Below are 20,775 nucleotides of genomic sequence, written 5' to 3' on the forward strand. Positions count from 1 at the left end.
TAGTGCATTTCGACCTGGTTTGATCGATTGAAACTTAGGCTCGATCAATCGAAATTCGGGCAGAATGCGTTTTTCTGCAGAATTCCAACTCAGCCCTAGTTCATTAAAACGTTTAGGGTTTTATATTTTTTCCCTAGGTATATAAGGCAAACTTTAGCCACGTTTTAGATGTTACTCATATTGTGGTTTATGTAAATCTCTTGTGATATCTGTGAGGAGTTTTCCTTTACACAAGTTTAAGATTATCAAGAAGGAGATTTCTTCAAGAGTTTGATGATCATTCAGTTGCTGTCATAAAAGCTTAAAGAAACACAAGCGGGTGTGCTTGTACTTACTAGAGAATCCAAGAAAGAAGGAGTCCATGGTCTCGGAGCTTGCACGTGGTTGTGTCAGTAAGTTTCTACTGGTGGGTAGCAATAGGATGTTAGCAGTCTAAGTCCTATTGTAAAATTTCGATTTTTTTATAGTGGATTCAAGTTTACCTTGAGGGTAGCTAGGTTAAATCCTCCCCAGATTTTTACGATTTGGTTTCCTGGGTCATCATATCATTGTGTTATTCATCTTTCCGCTGTTATGCATGATATGATAGTTTGATTGTGATAACCTAAATCTGATTAATTTGACTAAGTAATCACTTGACTAATTAACTAGGTTATTCTGGTTGTGTTTTAAGGGGTCTAAAAACATACATAAAAGATAAACAAATTAATGAAACAACTAAACAATAATAATTAATAATTTTATTAATATTTCAAATGAACTTATAGTTTATTCTTTATTCTTTTGCTAGAATTATGGACAAATATTTGATAAAAAAACCACGTACCCAAGATTCATCTCCTGTGCAAGATTCATCTTCATCTACTTGATAATGGCTTTGGATCTTTCAACTAAAAAAAAAAATTTAGGAACATCCTAGAAAAAATTCTTGGAGTCGCCACTGCCTTTACATTATCATCATGAAGATTATAAACAACTAAGAATGTGATAAATTATGACTATGGAGTAATTAGATGGATACAAATTATAGTCGAAGAAAGGGGTGGCAATCTCGACTACATCATTTACTTCGCATAAATTCAGTTTGAAAAATTTATAATGCAGTTTGAATGGAATGGTTACATTGATTCTTTGAATATGTAACCTGGACATTAAATTAACTATTGATAACAAAATTTAAGATTTTGATAATTCCTTGGTCAAAAAAAAAGAAAAAAAAAAAAGATGTTTGAAGTTTGTATTTTTAATATTTTTATAGCTACTACAACTTTTAAAATTTGTATCACTGACTCATACAAGTTATGTTTGGTATCACTAAAAATAAGTAAAAGTTGGTTCCAGTTAGTTAAATTGGTGAAGTTTCTGATGGTTGTATAAGAGATCTGGGGTTCAATCCTCGTCTACACCAAAAATTGACTGGTGTCTTGATCTGGTAATAAAGAATTATTATCAGGAGCGGATACTATAGCTTTAAACTCTCTTAAAAACAAAAAAAAAAACAAAAAACAAATCCTACGTTTGGTTACTCTTTCTAACGTACTCGTTAAACGCTACCAGATTAATTTTCTTGAGGCGCCAATTTTCGCTTTAAGAATCTGAAGTGCCGCCGTTAGAAACTACTTCAGAAAATTTTGCTTCTGAACCTTGTTAGAACCAAAATTTCCTAATCAGCAGCTGAAACATTAGAAAGAAATGGAAGATGCTGAGAACCTCATTCTCACGCATAATCCCAAAGCTTCAAAAACTCTCTTCCATGAAAGAACTGGAACAAGCCCAAGCTATTGTCACCAAGGCTGGCCTCTACACCCACCCTTATATACTCTCGAAGCTCATAGCATTCTCGGCTTTGTCCCCATTAGGAAGCCTCGCCCATGCACAAGACCTGTTCGAGGAAAGTACCAAGGACAATTCTTTCATTTGTAACACTATGATTAGAGCTTACGTTAATAGCATTTTTCCCATTAAAGGTATTTATATTTACAATCATATGATACACATGAATGTTTGGTCTGATCATTTTAGTTACAATTTTGTGCTCAAGGCGTGTGGTAGAGTTTTGAAGTGCGTGGAATGTGATGCATTTGTTGTTGTTCGTAAGGGAGCTGAAGTTCATGGCCGAGTTGTGAAGTTGGGGTTTGATTGTGATGTTTATATTCAGAATTCGTTGGTGTTTATGTATGCCCAATGTGGGTTTCCCCGTCTTGCTCGCCAAGTGTTTGATGAAATGACTGAGAGAAGTGTTTCGTCGTGGAATATCATGATAATGGCCTATGATCAAGCTAATGACTTTGAATCGGCTGATTACCTTCTTGAGTTGATTCCTCAGAAGAATGTGGTTTCGTGGAATACCTTAATAGCACGGCATGCTAGGTTGCGTGATATTGAAGCAGCTAGAAGGGTGTTTCAAGAGATGTTAGAAAGGGATGCAGTCTCTTGGAATACAATGATTGCTGGCTATGTACAGGTTAAGGATTATGCTGGAGTGTTAGCACTTTTTGGTGAAATGCAAATTGCTAAGGTGGATGCAACGGAAGTAACGTTTATATCCGTTTTGGGTGCTTGTGCTGAAACGGGTGCATTGGAGATAGGTAAGAAGATTCATGAGTCCTTGAAAGAGAAGAAATACAAGGTTGAAGGGTATTTGGGTAATGCCCTTGTAGATATGTATGCTAAATGTGGGAATTTGAGTTTGGCTTGGGAGGTATTTAATGAGCTTAAAATGAAACCAGTCAGCTGTTGGAATGCAATGATTATGGGGTTGGCCGTCCATGGTTACTGTGAGGAAGCTTTGGAATTGTTTGCAGCCATGGAATTAAAGCTTGCTGAGGTCATGCCTAACCGGATAACATTCATTGGTGTTCTGATTGCTTGTAGCCATAAGGGTTTGGTGGAAAAAGGACGAGAGTATTTTAATCGCATGATCAAGGAATATAAGGTCATGCCTGATATAAAGCATTATGGATGCATGGTTGATCTTCTTAGCAGATGGGGATTGTTATATGATGCAATCCAGATGATCAAAACTATGCCTTTGCCTCCAACTGCTGTGTTGTGGAGAACTTTGTTGGGTGCTTGTAGGGTTCATGGGAATGCAGAATTGGCTGAGGAATCATTCCAACAGCTTGCCAAGTTGGAAGTTCTTAGTGATGGAGATTATGTTTTGTTGTCAAACATTTATGCTGAAGCTGAGAGATGGGATGACGTGGAGCGAGTAAGGAATGAAATGCTTCTTACTGGAGTTCCCAAGAAACTTGGCTCCAGCAATATAGAGATGAGATAATTATAGAACAGTAAGTTTAATGACACAATATTTTTAACAATTGTTGACATGGCTGTTGTGATTTGTGCATAATAAAAGTGGTGTCAGTTAAAAACCCAAATGAAATTGATGTTGCTTCAATCACCATGGCCCATGTTGGTGTTAGCCGTGCTAAAAATTTGTCTTGCAATTTAACCATTGATTTTGTGGCTTCTGTGCTCCAAGCTTTTAGATTAGTCCTTGATTCCTTTTTCTATTTAAAAGCTTTTTTTTTTTTTAATATTTTTTTTTTTTAAAGCTAGGATTCTTGTTAACCTCTAATGATAAACACAACATTTATACTCTATACGATTGATTAATCCCTGTCAATTGTCGAATTTGTTTATTCCAAGTCAAGCTATTTGCACAAGAGTCAAGACCCCTAGTGCACGCACTCCTTTTTTTAAATTTTAAAGGGAAGCTGAATGAATTGTATTGCCTCTTTGGTTTGGCTTCTCAGTTGGACCTGTTCTTAGTAGCATCTTCTCAAGGGAACCAAAAGAGTAAAAACAAATAAAATAAAAAGACTGACGTATTAGTTGGAGTCAACTTCACCATATTCAAATTGCTAAGGGGCCATCCTCATTCAAATATAATGTTTTTAACAAAATCTTTAATGGTTAAAGACTTGTTGTCCGGAATTAAAATTTTTTTTTTCTTAAAAAAACATTTTTAGAGTTGGTTGGGTTTGGGACAAGTAGGTAAGAATAGAATTATATTATTTATAGTTGTATTTGTATAAAAAGCGAGATTTTAAGATCTACATATAAAAGAGTCCAAAAATAAATTGAATTTAAGCTCCAAACACATGTACTGAGATTTTTTTATTATCAATTTTTTTTCAATAAGGGAAAACTTAAAGTATAGTTTCTTATTAGTGATATATATTTCTTTTTAAAACAAGTTATATTCAAAAAAAGAAAATTCAACCATGTGGCTTATTGATAATATCTTATGTTTAAACAGATAAAGAGAGTTGAATAATTGCGCGAGAATCTTATCCCACTATTTTTTATTTATTTATTTATTTTATCTCAACTCTCAAGCTAAAATTAAATAAAAAATTGTTCACAAAATATCTTCTTCTTCTTTTTTTTTTTTTTTTTTTTTTTTTTTTTTTTTTTTTTTGAGAATGATCACAAAATATCTTTTTTTTTTTTTTTGAGAAGGGATCACAAAATATCTTGATGATGAGAATATGACAGCTTTCAATTTTCCCATTTATTGCTAGATATGTGAGTGATATTTATTACATTTTTAAAATCTAAATAACAACTGGAAGGTTAATTTTTCCATTTATTGCTAGATATGTGAGTGATATTTATCCCATTTTTAAATCTAAATAATAATTGGAAGAAATTGAAGGATTCAATGGAATGAAATCTTATTTCACTTTTATTTTATTTTATTTACTTTTATATATCTTAAGCCAAAAAAGAAAAAGAAAAAAAGATTGTAAACAAAAATATCTTTTTTTTTTTTTTTGAAAAGGTAAACAAAAATATCTTGATTCTTGATCACCACCACCTCCCAATAATTTTCCCATATTGACGACGGACTTTGACGACAAAAGCAGGCTGACCCTTATGAGAACCAAAACCAATCCCATAAATTTCACCGTAGAACCACAAAATGTCAAGACAACTAATGTGGATCCATTCCAAGTCACAGATTCTCGTACCTCAACACCGTTGGATTAAACTTGTTAATGCACGTGTACATACATTTGATTATTCAACGGTCAAGATTTCAGAGAAAATATACACGAAAATAGTGTTTAAAAAAAAAAAAAAAAAAAACAAAGGCCAAAGTCAATTTTCCCCTCCACAAAGTAAAAAGAGAGTCACACATGAACCGAGAGAGAGAGAGAGAAAGAAAGAAAGTAAATTTATAGAGGGAGAGGGTGGGTGATTTTTACTGGATTCAAGATCTATAGCTGATTGCCTGGTTATCGATTATCGCTTTGAATCTCTCTTAAGAAGATTTGTATGAGTCAACTTTGTGTGAGAGAGAGAGAGTTAAGCATTTTAATGACTCAAACCACTTGTGTTCATGAATGAAACAACCAAAGGATTCAACCTTTTCATCTGGGTGTTGATGATTCAGTTCAATTACTCTAATCGGGGAACTTGGTCGTTGATTTTGGTGGATTTAGTGAATTGGGTCTCTGCTTTTAATAGCAGACAGACTCAAGGGGTTGAATAATTTTCTATGGAGCACAATGTGGCAGCTTTGCACACAGCTATAAACTCTGTACAGGCATTAGGGAGAGGTTTTGATGTGAACTTTGATACAAGGTTGCTTTATTGTAAAGGAGTGGCTGGGTTTAGAGTGGTTGAAGTTGATGAAGAACACAGTAGGGATCTTTTGTTGTATGAAAAAGTAGTTGTGCCCAATGTTCCCAAGGACATCACGAACTCTCAGGAGAACATTGGCCGTCAGAGGTCCGATGTTTGCACTTTTGATGTGGTATGAAATTTACTCTCTTTTGTTTCTCTCTCTCTTTGTTTAGTCATGTATTTTGTAGGTTTGTCAAATCTTGGATATTTTATTCATTTTTATTTTTTTGTGTGCAAATGTGAATGTTTTTATTATTCATTGGCTTTGTTTTAGGGGTTTTCAGTGTGAATTGGGTTTGGGTTGGACTAATGGATTGCCAGTTAGTTGTAGAAGAAGTTGTTGTAATGCATAGTGCACTATCATGAGGATGTGCAACAAATTAGTGTACTAATTCTTTAGTACTAATGGTACCCCCAATTTAGTGTCCTCTGGAGACTTACGTCTGATAAAAAATAAAATCAAGATTTTTTTCCAGTACTTTATTGCAAAGTGGCGATATAGCACTTTGATAGATAGCTTTTCCTACCTGAAGAAATTTTTGTCTGAACATCAAAATTAATGAACCTTGTAAGTTGTTACCCTACTGTATAAGTTCTTAATTTCAAAAATTTTCTCAGCTCATTAATTACTCATCTTAGTTATTTCACTGGCCAGAACCTCAACCTAACCCCATCAAGAAATTTATTGAAAAATCACACTAAATTACAAAAAATAAAAAAATAAAAAACATTTATTGATTAAGTTATGATTTTCCCCCCTTTTTTGCATACATCAAGTGGTGGGGGGATTCGAACCTAGCTTATCTTCTGCTATATTCGGGTAATGCCACTAAGCTACGAGGCTCTTGCCGACTAAGTTCTGATTTTGTTGCAAGTATTAAAAGGACTTTTTATGTGTGTACATAATCCTAATGATTCCAAGGGTTTTAAATTAAAATTAAACACTAGCTGTGATTTTTGAGTTGTTCTGAGGTGTTGGTCATAATGATAAAGGCGTTGGTAGCACATTGCCTATGGTGACAGGCATTTTATTTTTTGGTAATATGAGAGAAAGAAACAGTAGTGCTCAACAACTTAGCACTGAGGATGAAATGTGGAATGAACGGAAATTTTATTTTCAGAAGTTAAAGTGCATCTTGTAGCCTATGCAATGCTTTTAATGACATTGTTATAACATACTTTTATCATGAATGACTGCAGATGGTGGAGAATTTTAATCAAAAGGCTAATCTACCTGGAGGTTTTCCTCTTGGTAGTTTTAATTCTGCATTTAGCTTCACCGGTTCAAAGCATATTGATGTTGCAGCGACAAAGACTCTTACTATGGATGGCTATTATTTTCCACTTGCCAAGGTTCAGCTTACAAAAACCCCATTAGTTTTGCATGAAAATGTCAAACGGGCAGTTCCAACTTGTTGGGACCCTTCATCTCTGGCTAGGTATGATTCTTGGAATTATTTAAAGGAAAATAATGATGACATAGCTTTAAATTTCTCCTAATGTGTATTTTTGCTTTTTACAGCTTTATTGAAAATTTTGGGACACATGTCATTACATCCGTAACCATTGGTGGTAAAGATGTGATCTATGTTAAACAACATCAGTCTTCTCCTTTGTCAACCATGGAGATTAAAAAATATGTTCAGGATATTGGAAATCACAGGTTTTCTGACACACACAGCCATACAAGCTCAGGTCAAATGAAATTGAAGGATAAGGCTAGTTCCACAAAATATCTTCTTCCCCCTCCCCCCCACCCCACTTCATTTGCATTGCCTTTTTGATCACCAGTGGCTCTGTTTTTTTGTAACTGATTTATATTATATTTTCATTTTGCAGGGTGTTGATCCTGGCTTGTTCAACAGCCAAGGGATATATCCTCAACCCATTGCTGCACCATATGTTACTGGGAGAGAAGTATGTCAAATTTTAATTATTTTTATTCATAGACTCACTATCGCATGTAATATATTGCACTTGTTTTCTTTTTTAATGATTGTATGTTCCTTTTTGATGTGCTTTTCCCTCTGAGCCTCTATTTTCCTGTTCATATTTAAAGTACAGTTGTATCATATTTTGTGGCAAAAGGATTCTCTACAATGATTGTTGTCCCAATTTAAGTATGGTGTTCTTTTCTTTATTATAATTATAAAGATTAGTAAGCATGAGATATATTGCTGCTGGAGGTTGGATTATGAAATTTTGTACGGATGGCTGAGCCTAATTTTTTGGTTCACAATCAGGAAATGCATACAGATTCTCATTAGTGATTGCTAGTTTCCAGAAATTTGTCATTGAATCACTATGTGCCCTAGAACTCATAATTTTCTAGAACTCATAATTTTCTGGAACTCTGACTGATGCAGGATGTCACAGTCATCTTCCGGAGGAGGGGAGGAGACGATCTGGAACAAAACCACACCCAATGGACCAGAACTGTCCCCTGTTCTCCAGATGTCATTGAGATGACGTTTTTTCCCATAACAGCTCTCCTTGATGGGGTGGCAGGAAAGGAGTACCTGACTCGTGCAATTGGTCTCTATCTTGAATGTAAGGCACATGAGCTTCACTATTGATGAGTTGGAAGTGGTCTTCCCGCATTTGCTATAGAAGTTAATTATAAGTATTCCTTATAACTGTAGTTTTTGTATAAAAAAATTCCCTTTAAAATTAATGTGTGCAGATAAGCCTCCTGTTGAAGAATTGAGATATTTCCTGGAGTTTCAGATTCCTCGGATATGGGCCCCTGTATATGACAGGATTGCTGGCCACCAAAGGAAAGAACCTGTTTGCCCATCTTTGCAATTCAGCATAATGGGGCAAAAACTTTATGTCAGCCAAGAGCAGGTATAATAAGCCTTGGCAATTTTTGATTTCAGTCCCCAAGATCTTCTACTATGTCATGAGACCTATGCTTGTGAAATGTGGATTTAATATAGTAATATGCCGTATGTTGGAGCACTGGATTGAAAAAACCTTTGTTTCCTCCTTTTTCCATTTTCATTTTTATACTGGGTTTTGAACCTAAGAGGCTAAGACTATGAAACCAAATTACAACCTGAATGAAGGCCTAAAATTAAATCTTGACACACTAGTTAACAGGATTAAAAAGGTTTTCGTTTTTGAGAGATGCGCTCAAATGAACACCCTCTTAATCCATTGAACTTTCGCTTTCTCAGCATTAGGGCCTTCATGGATCAGTTTGAGTTTGTCATTTTGAGGTTTTCTATCTTCTAAATAAGTATCATTATCTTCTTTGTGTTAAAGAAAAAGTAAAAGCCCTTTAGATCATGAAAAGCTGACATTAGTTCCATACTTATAACAACTATTCGCTAACCCATGCGATGCACGGGAAAGCTATTGACTACGGAAAAAAAAATCCAATAATGAGTAAAGAATTTAAATTTACAACTTTTTGCCACAACTTTGACGTGGCAGTGGTAGAATGTTGCTTATGCACTAAAAATTATTTATAATAAAATCTAAGAAATTCAGAAATAGAAAATTGGGTTAATAATATGCATATTATAGACATTTTGCTAGTTAGTATTTAAAAAAAAAAAATGAAGATATACTTAACTTCTATGCTTTTCTCAATCCTACTTAGTCGTAGTGATAACAATATAGACAATTCAAATATTAAAATTATAACACCTAATTCCATTATCTTTTATGTTGAATCCAAACAAATAATCAATCAACCAAAAATTGTAGCTTTAATTAAGAAAACAAAAAATCACATGAACCCAAATAAAAAGTATTTAAGGTAAATAATTAAGATCAACTTCCTGAGATGTAAATACCAAAAACCCCAAGACTTAAAACTTCCAAATTTATAGAATCCCCAAATTCTACTTCAAAACCAAATAAAACCCTTCAAATTCAACAAATTTATATATAACATACCAAATAAAAATTTATCCCTGGGCTGAAAGACATAGGTTGTAGTTTTGATTTTTCTCCAAAAAAATAGAGATGCTTCATATGCCATATACAATATAAAATAATTCGTAGAAATTTCAAATCAAAAACCAAACCCACGAAAACAATGTCAATATAAATATGGAGATTAACCCAAATACTCAAAAGAAAATCAATTCTAAACATAACAAAAGAATAAGATAGAAAGAAAAACTCAGGCACATACGAAAGCAAATAAAAAATTCGACATAAAAGATAAAATTTATTAATAACAATATAAACAAATATCCACATATGTTGAATTGAAATTCATTAATAATAACAATATAAACAAATTCAAAACACATACCCACGGTGGTAGACTAGGCTTGGCAACAGGCTGAGGGGCTGTAGTGGCCTGAGGGTTTGTTTTCTCCATAACTGTTCCATTGAAACCACAACAGTACACTCACCGTATAATTCACAACCAAACATGGTCAACCAATAAATAAAGTTCACGAACGGACAAACTTTCATGAAATCTCTTTGCATAAAAAAACTCATATATATATATATATACATACATACATACATACATAAGAAGAAGCTCTACACACGTGAACAGCATGACCCATGTTCTCCAACACACTTCTGTATGGACCCCTAGCCCCAAAGAACCCAGGGAAGCAAACCCACCTCGAATCTGAGTCTGAGCCCACCATATCATCATCCACCTCCTTGTTCTTTATTATCTTATTATTTTCTTGAACCAGCTTATCAAACTGCTCTCTCAGCCTCTCGTGACTCGCCTCCAAACTTTGGAACCGATCCACCAGAGCTTGGTACAGAGCAGTTTCTGATTTATCTCCGGCCATGGAGGTCCCCTGGACATGTTAAGTTTGGAGTTTGGACTGAGGGTTTGTTTTCTCCATCTGGTTTATATGGTCGGGTTGTTGAAGGGTACTTAGGGTTCTCTGTCTAGTTTATATATATATATATATATATATGATAATGATGAGTTTGAGTTTAAGTCGGACTGGTTAGAGAGATAGAGTTTTACTCCTTGTTAAACAAAAATAATTTTATTTTAAAAAAATAATAATGATTTATTTTTTAAATATTGTGCTGACGTGGAAAATTATGGGAGCTTCAGAAGTTTCGGTTTTATATATACTGTAGGGATGGAACAATAACAACCAAGTCTTAATCTCCAAAATTTTGGGATTGGTTTTGTATACTGAACAAACTGATCAAGGTCATACACTTCCATTCTGATGCAGCACACCGTTAGTAAACCCTAGAGTTTAATACTGTTACAAATTAATCTTATAGTTTCAAATGAATCACTGGACTATTAAAACCGTGCCAATTTAAAGTTTTAAACCCCCTAATCATACCCAAAAAGTCCAGGGTCTAAATTGATATGCTTATACAAGTCTATGTTTGATTCTAATTTGATAGTTTTAAACTTCAGAGATTAATTTGAAATTTTAAAACCATAGAGTTTAATTTAAAACCACCCCTCATATAAATAGTTTACAATGAAATTTTTCTTAACAATAAGATTCATGATTTTCTTGTTATCAGTATTATTTTTACTTTTATTATTAATTCTTCATCAATATCTTCATCACATAATTGATAATTTTTTTTGGGATTTCTAAATGTCACCTGCCAAATCAATCGGCCAAAGGAACTTATTTGGGTGACACTAACCATCGCAACAACAATAACAACAAAGTCTTAGTCCCAAAATATTGGGGTTGGCTATAGATCCTTAACATATTATGAAAGACTTGCTATTAGTCTTTCATAATATTTTGAATGCTTCGGAGATACATTATTTATTATTATTATTATTATTATTTTGTGTGGAAACTTGTGGTTTTGCATGTTATTCAGTATTCTGTCTCTAACGCCTGATTCAGTTGTTGCTTTGCCTTAATGTAAATGCAGATATCAGTTGGACGTAAACCAGTAACGGGCTTGCGATTATGTCTAGAAGGAAGCAAGAAAAATCGCCTGTGTATCCATCTTCAACACTTATTGTCTCTTCCAAAGATCCTTCAGCCATACTGGGACACCCATATACCTATTGGTGCTCCCAAGTGGCAGGGACCTGAGGAGCAAGATAGCCGATGGTTTGAGCCAGTAAAATGGAAAAACTTTTCTCATGTGAGCACTGCACCAATTGAGAACCCTGAAACCCTCATAGGTGACCTCTCTGGTGTTTACGTAGTCACTGGAGCACAGCTTGGTGTGTGGGATTTTGGGTCAAGAAATGTCTTGTACATGAAGCTTCTGTATTCTAGGCTGCCTGGCTGTACAATACGGAGATCCTTGTGGGACCATGCGCCGAGTGATAAGACAAGGAAAGTGGTGTCTATCAATGGTAATGCCAATACAAGTGACTCGAGTTCACATTCAAGTGAAAACTTAGTGGGGAGCAAGTTGGTGAAGTTTGTTGATATGATCGAGATGAGCAAGGGGCCACAAAATCCTCCAGGTCATTGGTTGGTTACTGGAGGAAAGCTTGGTGTAGAGAAAGGGAAAATTGTTTTGAGAGTGAAATACTCCTTGCTAAATTACTGAGCTTTACTCATTACTGTATGGTTTTTGTATGATGATGTGCAGTGCTGGCTTTTGTTAGGTATATATGGCGCTTTTTGATGAGTATATAGTTGTGTTCATCATGTATGTACCTTCGCAGTGTGATGGGCTGAGTTAAATGGAGATCTGGCAAGTTGATAAAAAAAAAAAATATATATATATATATATATGGCAGGATGTGGTTTTGGGTGGTTTGGAAACTCTCAGTTTTGGTGGTGGCTGGTTTCCCATAATGCTAGTAAATCTATAGAATTTATCAATCCCATTTCGTCAAATGGCCAAGAAATTTAGATAGCTCCTCTTTACAAGATTGTTAATATGTTAAAAGCTAATGTGGGATTTCTTTAGTAAGATATTTACTTCCCATTTAGCTGAGTTATATCTGTCCCGTCCTGTCCTGTTTGAAACAGAGATTTTGAGATTAAAAAAGCAATGCTATGTACATAATTTATTTCGCTGTATGTTTTTTTTTTTTTTTTAGAAACTTTTCGCTGTATGTTAAGATGATAAAATATGATTAGAACAATATTATTCTCGCATGGACTCATTATTGATGTTTTTTTTGCTATCAAGTAATCACAATAGAGACTTATCATTGACGTTGCTTCTTTTACTATTACCAATTACAATAGGTCATGTAAACATTGTGAAAGATTTTGTCACCAATTTTTTAAGATTAAAAAAAATGAAGGTGATTGTGATTTATTAGTTAGGGATCCTTTTTATTTTTTCCAAAAGAATGGGTACTTCCCCTTTTTAAACCCTTGATACGAAAAATTAATTATACAATATTGTATATTACATTTTCTAGTTATGCGTATGGTTTTTTCTTAAGTATCTTTTCGATTACACCTTCTTCCCTTTTTTTTTTTTTTTTTTTTTTTTTTTTTTTTTTTTTTTTTTTACTGTTAATTGCCAGATCATTGGTTCAGGAAATGCTAGAATTGAAGTAATGGGAAAGTAATGGGCAGATCCACTCATCTCTCCCTCCCAAACTGAAATAGAATCAAACATAAGACTTGTAGCAATCTAATAATTCTTCGTATTAATGAAAATAACTATAGAGCATTACATACATACATGTGTTAATATATATTTATATATATCTTTATTCATCCAAAAAAATATTATATATATAAATATATAGTATTTGATAAAAATAAAAGCCTTGCAGGTGTTACTTTTCACCTCAACAATCAACATTAACAGGCCAAGTTTTCTCTCCCTATGTTCACTCCTTGAAAGGAATATTCTTATAAACATACAATTTAATCTAGAATTGACCTCCTTCAAAGGTCTGCCCAAATTGCCAACCAGCAGGCACAGCATCGTAGCTGGTGATAGTCCTGCCATCACTGGTGGTGACCTTAAAAGACAGGCTCTGGCCATTGAGGTATGAGTTGCTCTGCCAATTTTGGCCCCAATTTCTTGACATGGTTTGCCATCCTGTCCTTGATCCTTTTATTGCCACTTCCCGTACATCTCCTGCACCCCCAACATTTGTTACCAAAACCAAGTTGAAGTAAGAATGGCCATTGATGGTGAACCTTATTCCTCCTTTCTTCTCACATGGAACCCTAACAATATCAACACATACATCCATTAGAATATATAGTCGAAAATTAAAAAACAGATTGACACATGAACATCAGGTGATTCAGGTCCTCTACACACAATTGTTAGGAAATAGTGAGTTTAATCATTTAGTCATTAGTCTAATACTCTCCCTCATGTATGGGCCTGAGCTCATCTTTAATAACTAGATGCAACACATGAAATTTTTTACTTTTTATATGAAAGATGGGGAGGAGGTATGGTAGAATTCAAGACCACCTACATACTTTGATATCATGAAACTCCCACTCAAAAGCATTAGTTCATAGGAGATGTGAATTTAAACATTTAACCATTATTTTAGCTTTTATTACTTCGTGAAACTTTAGTGGAGATGTTTGCCACTAGCTCTCTAAAGAATTGGGTGAAGGATTCTGAAGTAGTCATTTTCATTTTGATGTGTATATTAAGAACAATGAAATCCGTAATCTGACAATAAAATCTAAAATTTTGATCAAATAAAAAGTTATGAATAGGTATAAAGTTATACCAAGCATAACTTGATATAACCCATATATGAAGTTACATATACCTTCTAAAGAGTACGGGTACAATTCCAGCTCGATATTGAGCAATGTGCAAGAAGGCAGGCTCTGCCAAATCAAAATGTTCAAGAGGGGGGTTGCACCAGCCACCATTGTCATTAGAGAGAGCATTATTAGGAGGGCAAAAGTTGGTGGCTGTCACAGTGATAATGCCAGGGAGGCACCATTGGGGGTCATCTCTGCATCTTAATTGGTAACACGCTCCACAGCTCAAGCCATTGTTGAATAGAGGAGTGCTAAGAGCTGCAGTGCGAGTCCCATATCCTTGGCTGTACAAGTTACCATATCCACATGCTCCCCCTGCAAAACCACCGCACCTCATAAGAAATACACGTAACAAATTAACAATGCGTATTGAGTAGACGTCGGGGACAATATTTTTTCGCAATTGAAGACATGATCTGTGATTGGAGTAACATCATTTTCATTAGAATAACATCATTTTTATCATGTACAAATTATAACACATCACGTTAATAGTTGTGAAAAATATTGTATGGACTAAAATATATCAGTAAATGGAAAGCTTTAGATTTACCCATTGTGCCAGTAGCATCACTGCCCCCATAAAATGTGGCGTGGGCAGTTTGCCATCCACCAAAGGAGTCCTCGAAACCATGAGTTCCATGGGTGCCATAAAGAAATAAGTTGAATAGAAACAAGTATAGGAATGGCCAAAGCTTCATTGCTATTGCAGCCATTGAGGGTTTTGTGGTTTGTTAAGTGTGTGTGTTTTGTGTGTGAGAGAGAGATAGAGAGAGAGAGAGAGAGGGAGTTGAGATTCCTTGAGCTTTGAGTGAGGCTTGGGAGAAATCTAGGAAGTGAGGCTATTTATAGTAGAGGAGAGAGTGGGTGTGATGTGATAATGTAGCTAGGTAAGCTGGCCTTTTCCATGAATTAAGTTGAAAACAACAAACCAAGCTTGCTGTTATCAAGTTTGAGCTGACTGAACTCGTAATGAAATAGGTTTTTTTTTTTTGATGGGACGTAATGAAATAGGTTAATACACGTTACAAATCATATGCACGTGCTAGTTTTATAAGTTAAGGCCCTACTCGCTTGAAGGACCAACTCACACACGCATTTTTTATGGCACTTCATTACTCATACTAACATATTTTTTTTTTCTGTATTCTTTTTTACAACTTACCATTAAGGTTATATGAGATTATCCCACTAAAAAAAAGTTGGGATTATCTAATATCATTTTTACAAGATTAAGAATGTTGTAATTTAATGACATTATTCGATTTTCTTATTAATGAAAGCTTAAAATTCGAATGCCTCTTTTTGATTTTTATTTTATGGCAGCCACACTAACACATGCTTTTTTTTACTCTCCAATTACAATTAATTAAGTGAACAGGTCCTATGTATATAATAAAAAAAATGTTACGTTTATAATATTTTTATAACAAATTTAAGTGACAGATTGTTAGTACATAATGGTTCACATGATGTCGTTTAGTATAAAACTGTTATAATTAGCACATAATGAGATACGGTTCCATTCTACTAGTTCAGTTATGAAATCACTTACCCAAAATGTGGAGAAATTATAGAGTCCTCTGGTAGACCATGTCACTTTTCCACCATTCTACTAAAAAACTTCAACTTGTTTAAAATTGCTAAGTCAGTAATTAATTTCTGTTTAAATTTTTTTTCTAACTAACAATTTTAAACAAGTAGAAGTTTTTTAATGAAATGGTGGACCATATCACTTGTCCACCACGTGGATCTTATAATTACTCCAAAACGTGGTCATTTTAGGTTCTTTGGTCTTAAGCTGAAATTAGTTGCAAAACGTGGGAATTTCAACTAGGAAAATTCTATTACAATTCTCTAGATATTTTAGAGTTTCTTACCGTGTTTCTTGGATTCTGTTAGTAGATTAATTATGTATAAATACTGGTGTATGTGTATTATTTCAGTCTAAGCAAAAATTACAAAAGTTATTCATTTCTCTTCCTCTTTATTCTCTCCCTATATCTACATTCTCCATTGTTATCTTGCTAAACATGTAGATACGATTTCTTGCTTAGTTCATTGAAGCTTGATTTTTGTCAGTTGTTACTAGTGGGAAAAAAAGTAATTTCAGTAGAAGATTCAAATCAAAAACTTGTAACAACCTGCCACTTAGGATTTATTGTGTAAGTGTTGTAAAAATGTTGTAGATGTAGTACTTATTTAAAAGAAAATGTATGTAAATTGTAAACTTCCTTTTAAAACAACCAGTTGAATTCTCTAGATGCTTATTACTAGTTTTCTCCAATATTTTAATAAGTTTTACCAAGAATCTTGTAGATTAATTGGTTGGCACCTCAATATCTAATAGAGACATTCATGATTCAGATCCTCCACCCCCAACTATCAATGTATAATTTTTTTTTTATAAATAAATTTCCTTTTAAGAAATTGTAATCTTTAGTTATTTTATATACAAAATAGAAAGACATTAGGAGTAGTGTAGTAATTTGATCACACTACATATATGTGTTCACAAATTGAAAATTGGATGATATAGTGGTTAATATAGATAAGTATGTTTCATGCCTACTAAAAAAAAAAAAACCAAAAGAATATCATATTTCAAATAAATTTTTTCTCACATAATTTTTTTTCTCATATAAATCTTAGAAAAATGATATTAAAATTTCATTATGCTATAACAAAATAAACATATTTATTCTATTAGTAATCTTTCTAATTACATAGAATAAATACTACAATGTTAGTCCCCCCCTACACACACACACACACACACACACACACACACACACACACATATATATATATTACATGTGACTGAGAGGAGTTAGAAAATTTAAAGGATTAAGATTAATTTTAGTGAACTCATAAATATTTAATTTTTATGACTTTTGTGTCAATTGTTGTCAAAACAACTAAACATGAGTAAGAACGTCATATTTTAAATTTATTATTATTATTCCAACTAAAAATTATCTCTTATATAGAGTTTATAAAAATAATTATAAAAATTCATTTAATATAAATAATTAATGCACAACTATAGATAATTAATATATGCATTTACTTTATTGGCTAATTCAATGAACTAATACTTTGATATAAATGTAAACTTTGATGATATAGAAGCCTAAATAAAGAGAACATAAAAAAATGTGTCACATGGCACAATCTTACAAATTTTTATATATTTGTTGATTCCCTACAATATTTGCTTTTATATGTTTATTAATTCCCTACAATTTTTTTTTAAAAGGTGCATTTGTCGCACCCAAGCAATAAATTTTAAATGTTGACCCAATGAAATTTCAGAAGATATATATATTTTTAACTTGGTGATGGTAGGAGTAGGAAAGAATATATTATAACGAATTATTAGAAGTGATGTCTCTTTCTTTTCAAAAAAAGAGTATAAGGGTATGTTTGAATGGAGTGAAAGGAGCCTGTTCCAAACATACACTAAATTACTTAACTATAAAAAAATAGACTTAAAAAAATAATAATTAAATACTTAAGAAAACTTATATGGGAAGAGGTGGGAATATTTTTCCTTTTCATCCTATTATCCCTATTGATTAAGTAAAAGAAAAGGTAGCAATTGATTAAATGAACCATTAGATTATTGGTTTCTCTTTTCATCCCCATGAATCAAATTATGTCTTAAGCTCTCACTAGGCTTTACAAAACTCCATAATCTACTAAATAGTAGTAAATAGTAATGCATTGCCTAAAAAATGAATATCCAACCGTGTGGGTCAAAGAAAAAAATAGAGTAGTGCGTAGTAGATATATGAAAGTCACAAGTCACGAGAAGGCAAAAAAATATGTTGCACCTGCAAGCACGGGGAGTATAATGACGTGTCCACTGTTCGTTGGAGGGTTGGTCAGATTTAGGAGACATTGATTGCGTGGCCGTTGACATGCTGGCCGACCAGATATGGTTGTCTAGTTAGGAAGCTGATGACGTGTCTAAGCTCTCACCACATCACCACTTGGTTTGAACTCCCTTCTTGCTATTCTGCTAGAACTAGAATGGCATTTGGGAGATGAAAAAAGAAAAGAAAAGGAATTAGGACCATATCTTACAACTTTTCCATAATTCCTCTGGTGAGGCGGATTTTGAATAGTGGAGAAAAAATTGTGGATATATGTATGTGAAAGTAATTGAAAATGATAAACAGTCAGTTACAGTCTACCACATAAGATAATTGTAAAAAATAATGTGGTTCTAGAATTATTCTTAAAAGATTAATTTGGAATCTATTAAAATCTCACATGCACTTCATGGCTCAAGATAGAGGCTGAGAGCAAATTAGATATGTGATCAAGTTTCACCATTGTCTAATGGAGTATTATTTTGTCTAATTATATAATATTTACTACGTAATAGATCTATATTATCAATAAATTATAAATGAATTACAAATAATAATTTATATTATTATCCTATCAAAAAAAATTATATTATTATAAATTACCTAGATAATTTATATTATCAATAAATTACAAATAATAATTTGATATTTTATTAACTTATTTACAAGCTTACATAGTCATCTCTCAATTCTATACAAGTATATTTTGATACATGTATACATATAAATATTTAATATTATATATGCTTAAATAGAATCTTTTATTCATGAACTTTATTCATTATTCTTACTTGACTCGTTTAATAGTCGAGTTTAAAATAAAGCTTCATATTCATGAGACTTTTTTTTTTTTTTTTGTTTAATTTGTGATTCATTTGTTAAATAAAAGAATATAAACAAGTGTTTTCTTGAATTGATCTTAAATTGTTTATAAACATCATGATGCATTTATGGCTCTATGTAAGGAAAAGGTCATGAGTCATTTCCTTAATTTAGTTTTTTTTTGTTTTTGTTTTTATATAGACTATAATCTAATTAATAAGGTAATTTTATTTTTTCATGAAGTGATTTCCAATTATAGATTTGGAACATTGAACCTGCTAAAAGTTTTGTAGTTCAATTAATATTTCTTAATATTTTCAACAAATATGTCTAACTCTCTCTCCCCTCTATTGTAATTTGTAACTATCAAATTATCAAAAAATAAAAATAAAATTTGGATTGGACCCTACCATGTGCCTGCACATATGTCACTTTAGTGTGGTTGCTCGGTATTCATGCATCCATTTAATCTAGTTAGGGGTTCTTATTCAAACACCATAAATTAAATTTACATATTTAAGATAAAATTATTATTGTTTTAAAAAAGATACAATGACTATAGAAACTTCACACTGGGACTGGTCTTCAAAAGAGGAAATAAATAGAATTAAATGGAAAAAGTGTAGGAAAAAAAAGAAAAGAAAAAAAGAGAGGAATCAAGAAAGAGTACAATCGTCTTAAAACTGAAGAACGTATATGACGGTCCAAAGGTAAGCTTTTTCACTTGAAGAAAAATGCTATTAATTTTAGTTAAAAATGTTTATATATTGATGATATGGCAATTAGTATGTTTAGTGTCACGACAAAACATATTAACTAAGGTACTTATTTCTGATAATAATAATAATAATAATAATATCCCTAATATATATAAGCTTAAAGAACAATTATAAAGTTTCCCCTTTCCTTAAATATATGACAATCATATGCATGGTTTGTCCACACTGAATCTCTGATACTTCATTGGCTCCCTGCTGGGGTCGGATTTAAGACTCCCATACTTAAATTTCATTGAAACCACTATAGTTTTATTACAGTCTACAGAGAGAAGATATCTAAATCATAATACTTTCATTACTCTCCTAACCAATTAACCCATGGCTAAGAAAATTCCAACACCTGAAGTAGCAAAAAAAAGAAAAAGAAAGTAAATAAGTAGCCTATAAAAAGTTCTTTAATTCATTAGTTAAGCCTTCTTTTACTGCTGTGTCCCAAGTTTAGGTTTGTGCCCTAAATACATGCAGTTCATAAGGACAATAAAGATTCTTACAAAGCTCGCAAGGCTCACGAGGACTTTTACTTGTAATACTTAAAGGCAGTCACGTAACTAGTTAGAGAAACAAATGGAAGAGCAATTCATATCGGTCTGTCTGTTACACCCACTTATACCAACAAACTAGTCCTACTAATTAAACGTTCTCTCCTGCCTGCTGACAAGGGTTTAAAGCCTCGGCCCTTTTGAGTTTGGTTGTAAACACCATTGAAGTAGCCAGCTCCAATCAGAGCTCACTTAATTAAAGTTCTGGCTCTGATTAAAGGGTTCGAACATCTATCCCCACCATGTGCACCTTTATAAACTGTGCAAAAGGTCATGGGTCATGGGAGAGGAAGACACCAAACGTTTTTTTTAATGAAAAGAAGATGAATTTAGTTAAGGAGTTACAACAGTTTTAGGTACATTATGATCACAACTTCTAATTAAACTAAGGTCACTATTGTCTAACATCAAGAGGTGGTTACAAAAAAGGTGGGCATTGATCTTGTGGTTGCACGATTTTTCTGGC

General features: G+C 33.1%; 3 protein-coding genes across 3 annotated transcripts; 2 read left to right on the forward strand and 1 right to left on the reverse strand.

The window, feature by feature from the left end:
* Positions 1-1,567: 1,567 nt before the first annotated feature.
* Positions 1,568-3,473, forward strand: LOC126692538 (pentatricopeptide repeat-containing protein At3g29230-like). The gene has a single exon (XM_050388166.1). It carries the CDS (start codon positions 1,700-1,702, stop codon positions 3,278-3,280), a length of 1,581 nt encoding a protein of 526 aa, XP_050244123.1. The 5' UTR covers positions 1,568-1,699; the 3' UTR covers positions 3,281-3,473.
* A 1,641-nt stretch (positions 3,474-5,114) lies between these two features.
* On the forward strand, positions 5,115-12,213 carry LOC126692539 (MACPF domain-containing protein CAD1-like). Its single transcript, XM_050388167.1, has 7 exons — positions 5,115-5,767; positions 6,838-7,076; positions 7,160-7,355; positions 7,477-7,554; positions 8,004-8,187; positions 8,321-8,484; positions 11,494-12,213. Exons 1-7 carry the CDS (start codon positions 5,510-5,512, stop codon positions 12,127-12,129), a joined length of 1,755 nt encoding a protein of 584 aa, XP_050244124.1. The 5' UTR covers positions 5,115-5,509; the 3' UTR covers positions 12,130-12,213.
* A 953-nt stretch (positions 12,214-13,166) lies between these two features.
* On the reverse strand, positions 13,167-15,122 carry LOC126692542 (expansin-A10-like). The gene is made up of 3 exons (XM_050388168.1): positions 14,845-15,122; positions 14,294-14,606; positions 13,167-13,724 (listed from the first exon to the last, which is right to left on the reverse strand). Exons 1-3 carry the CDS (start codon positions 15,005-15,007, stop codon positions 13,421-13,423), a joined length of 780 nt encoding a protein of 259 aa, XP_050244125.1. The 5' UTR covers positions 15,008-15,122; the 3' UTR covers positions 13,167-13,420.
* Positions 15,123-20,775: the final 5,653 nt, after the last annotated feature.

This window comes from Quercus robur, chromosome 7 (genome assembly GCF_932294415.1).
Source record: "Quercus robur chromosome 7, dhQueRobu3.1, whole genome shotgun sequence".
NCBI classification, from domain to species: domain Eukaryota; kingdom Viridiplantae; phylum Streptophyta; class Magnoliopsida; order Fagales; family Fagaceae; genus Quercus; species Quercus robur.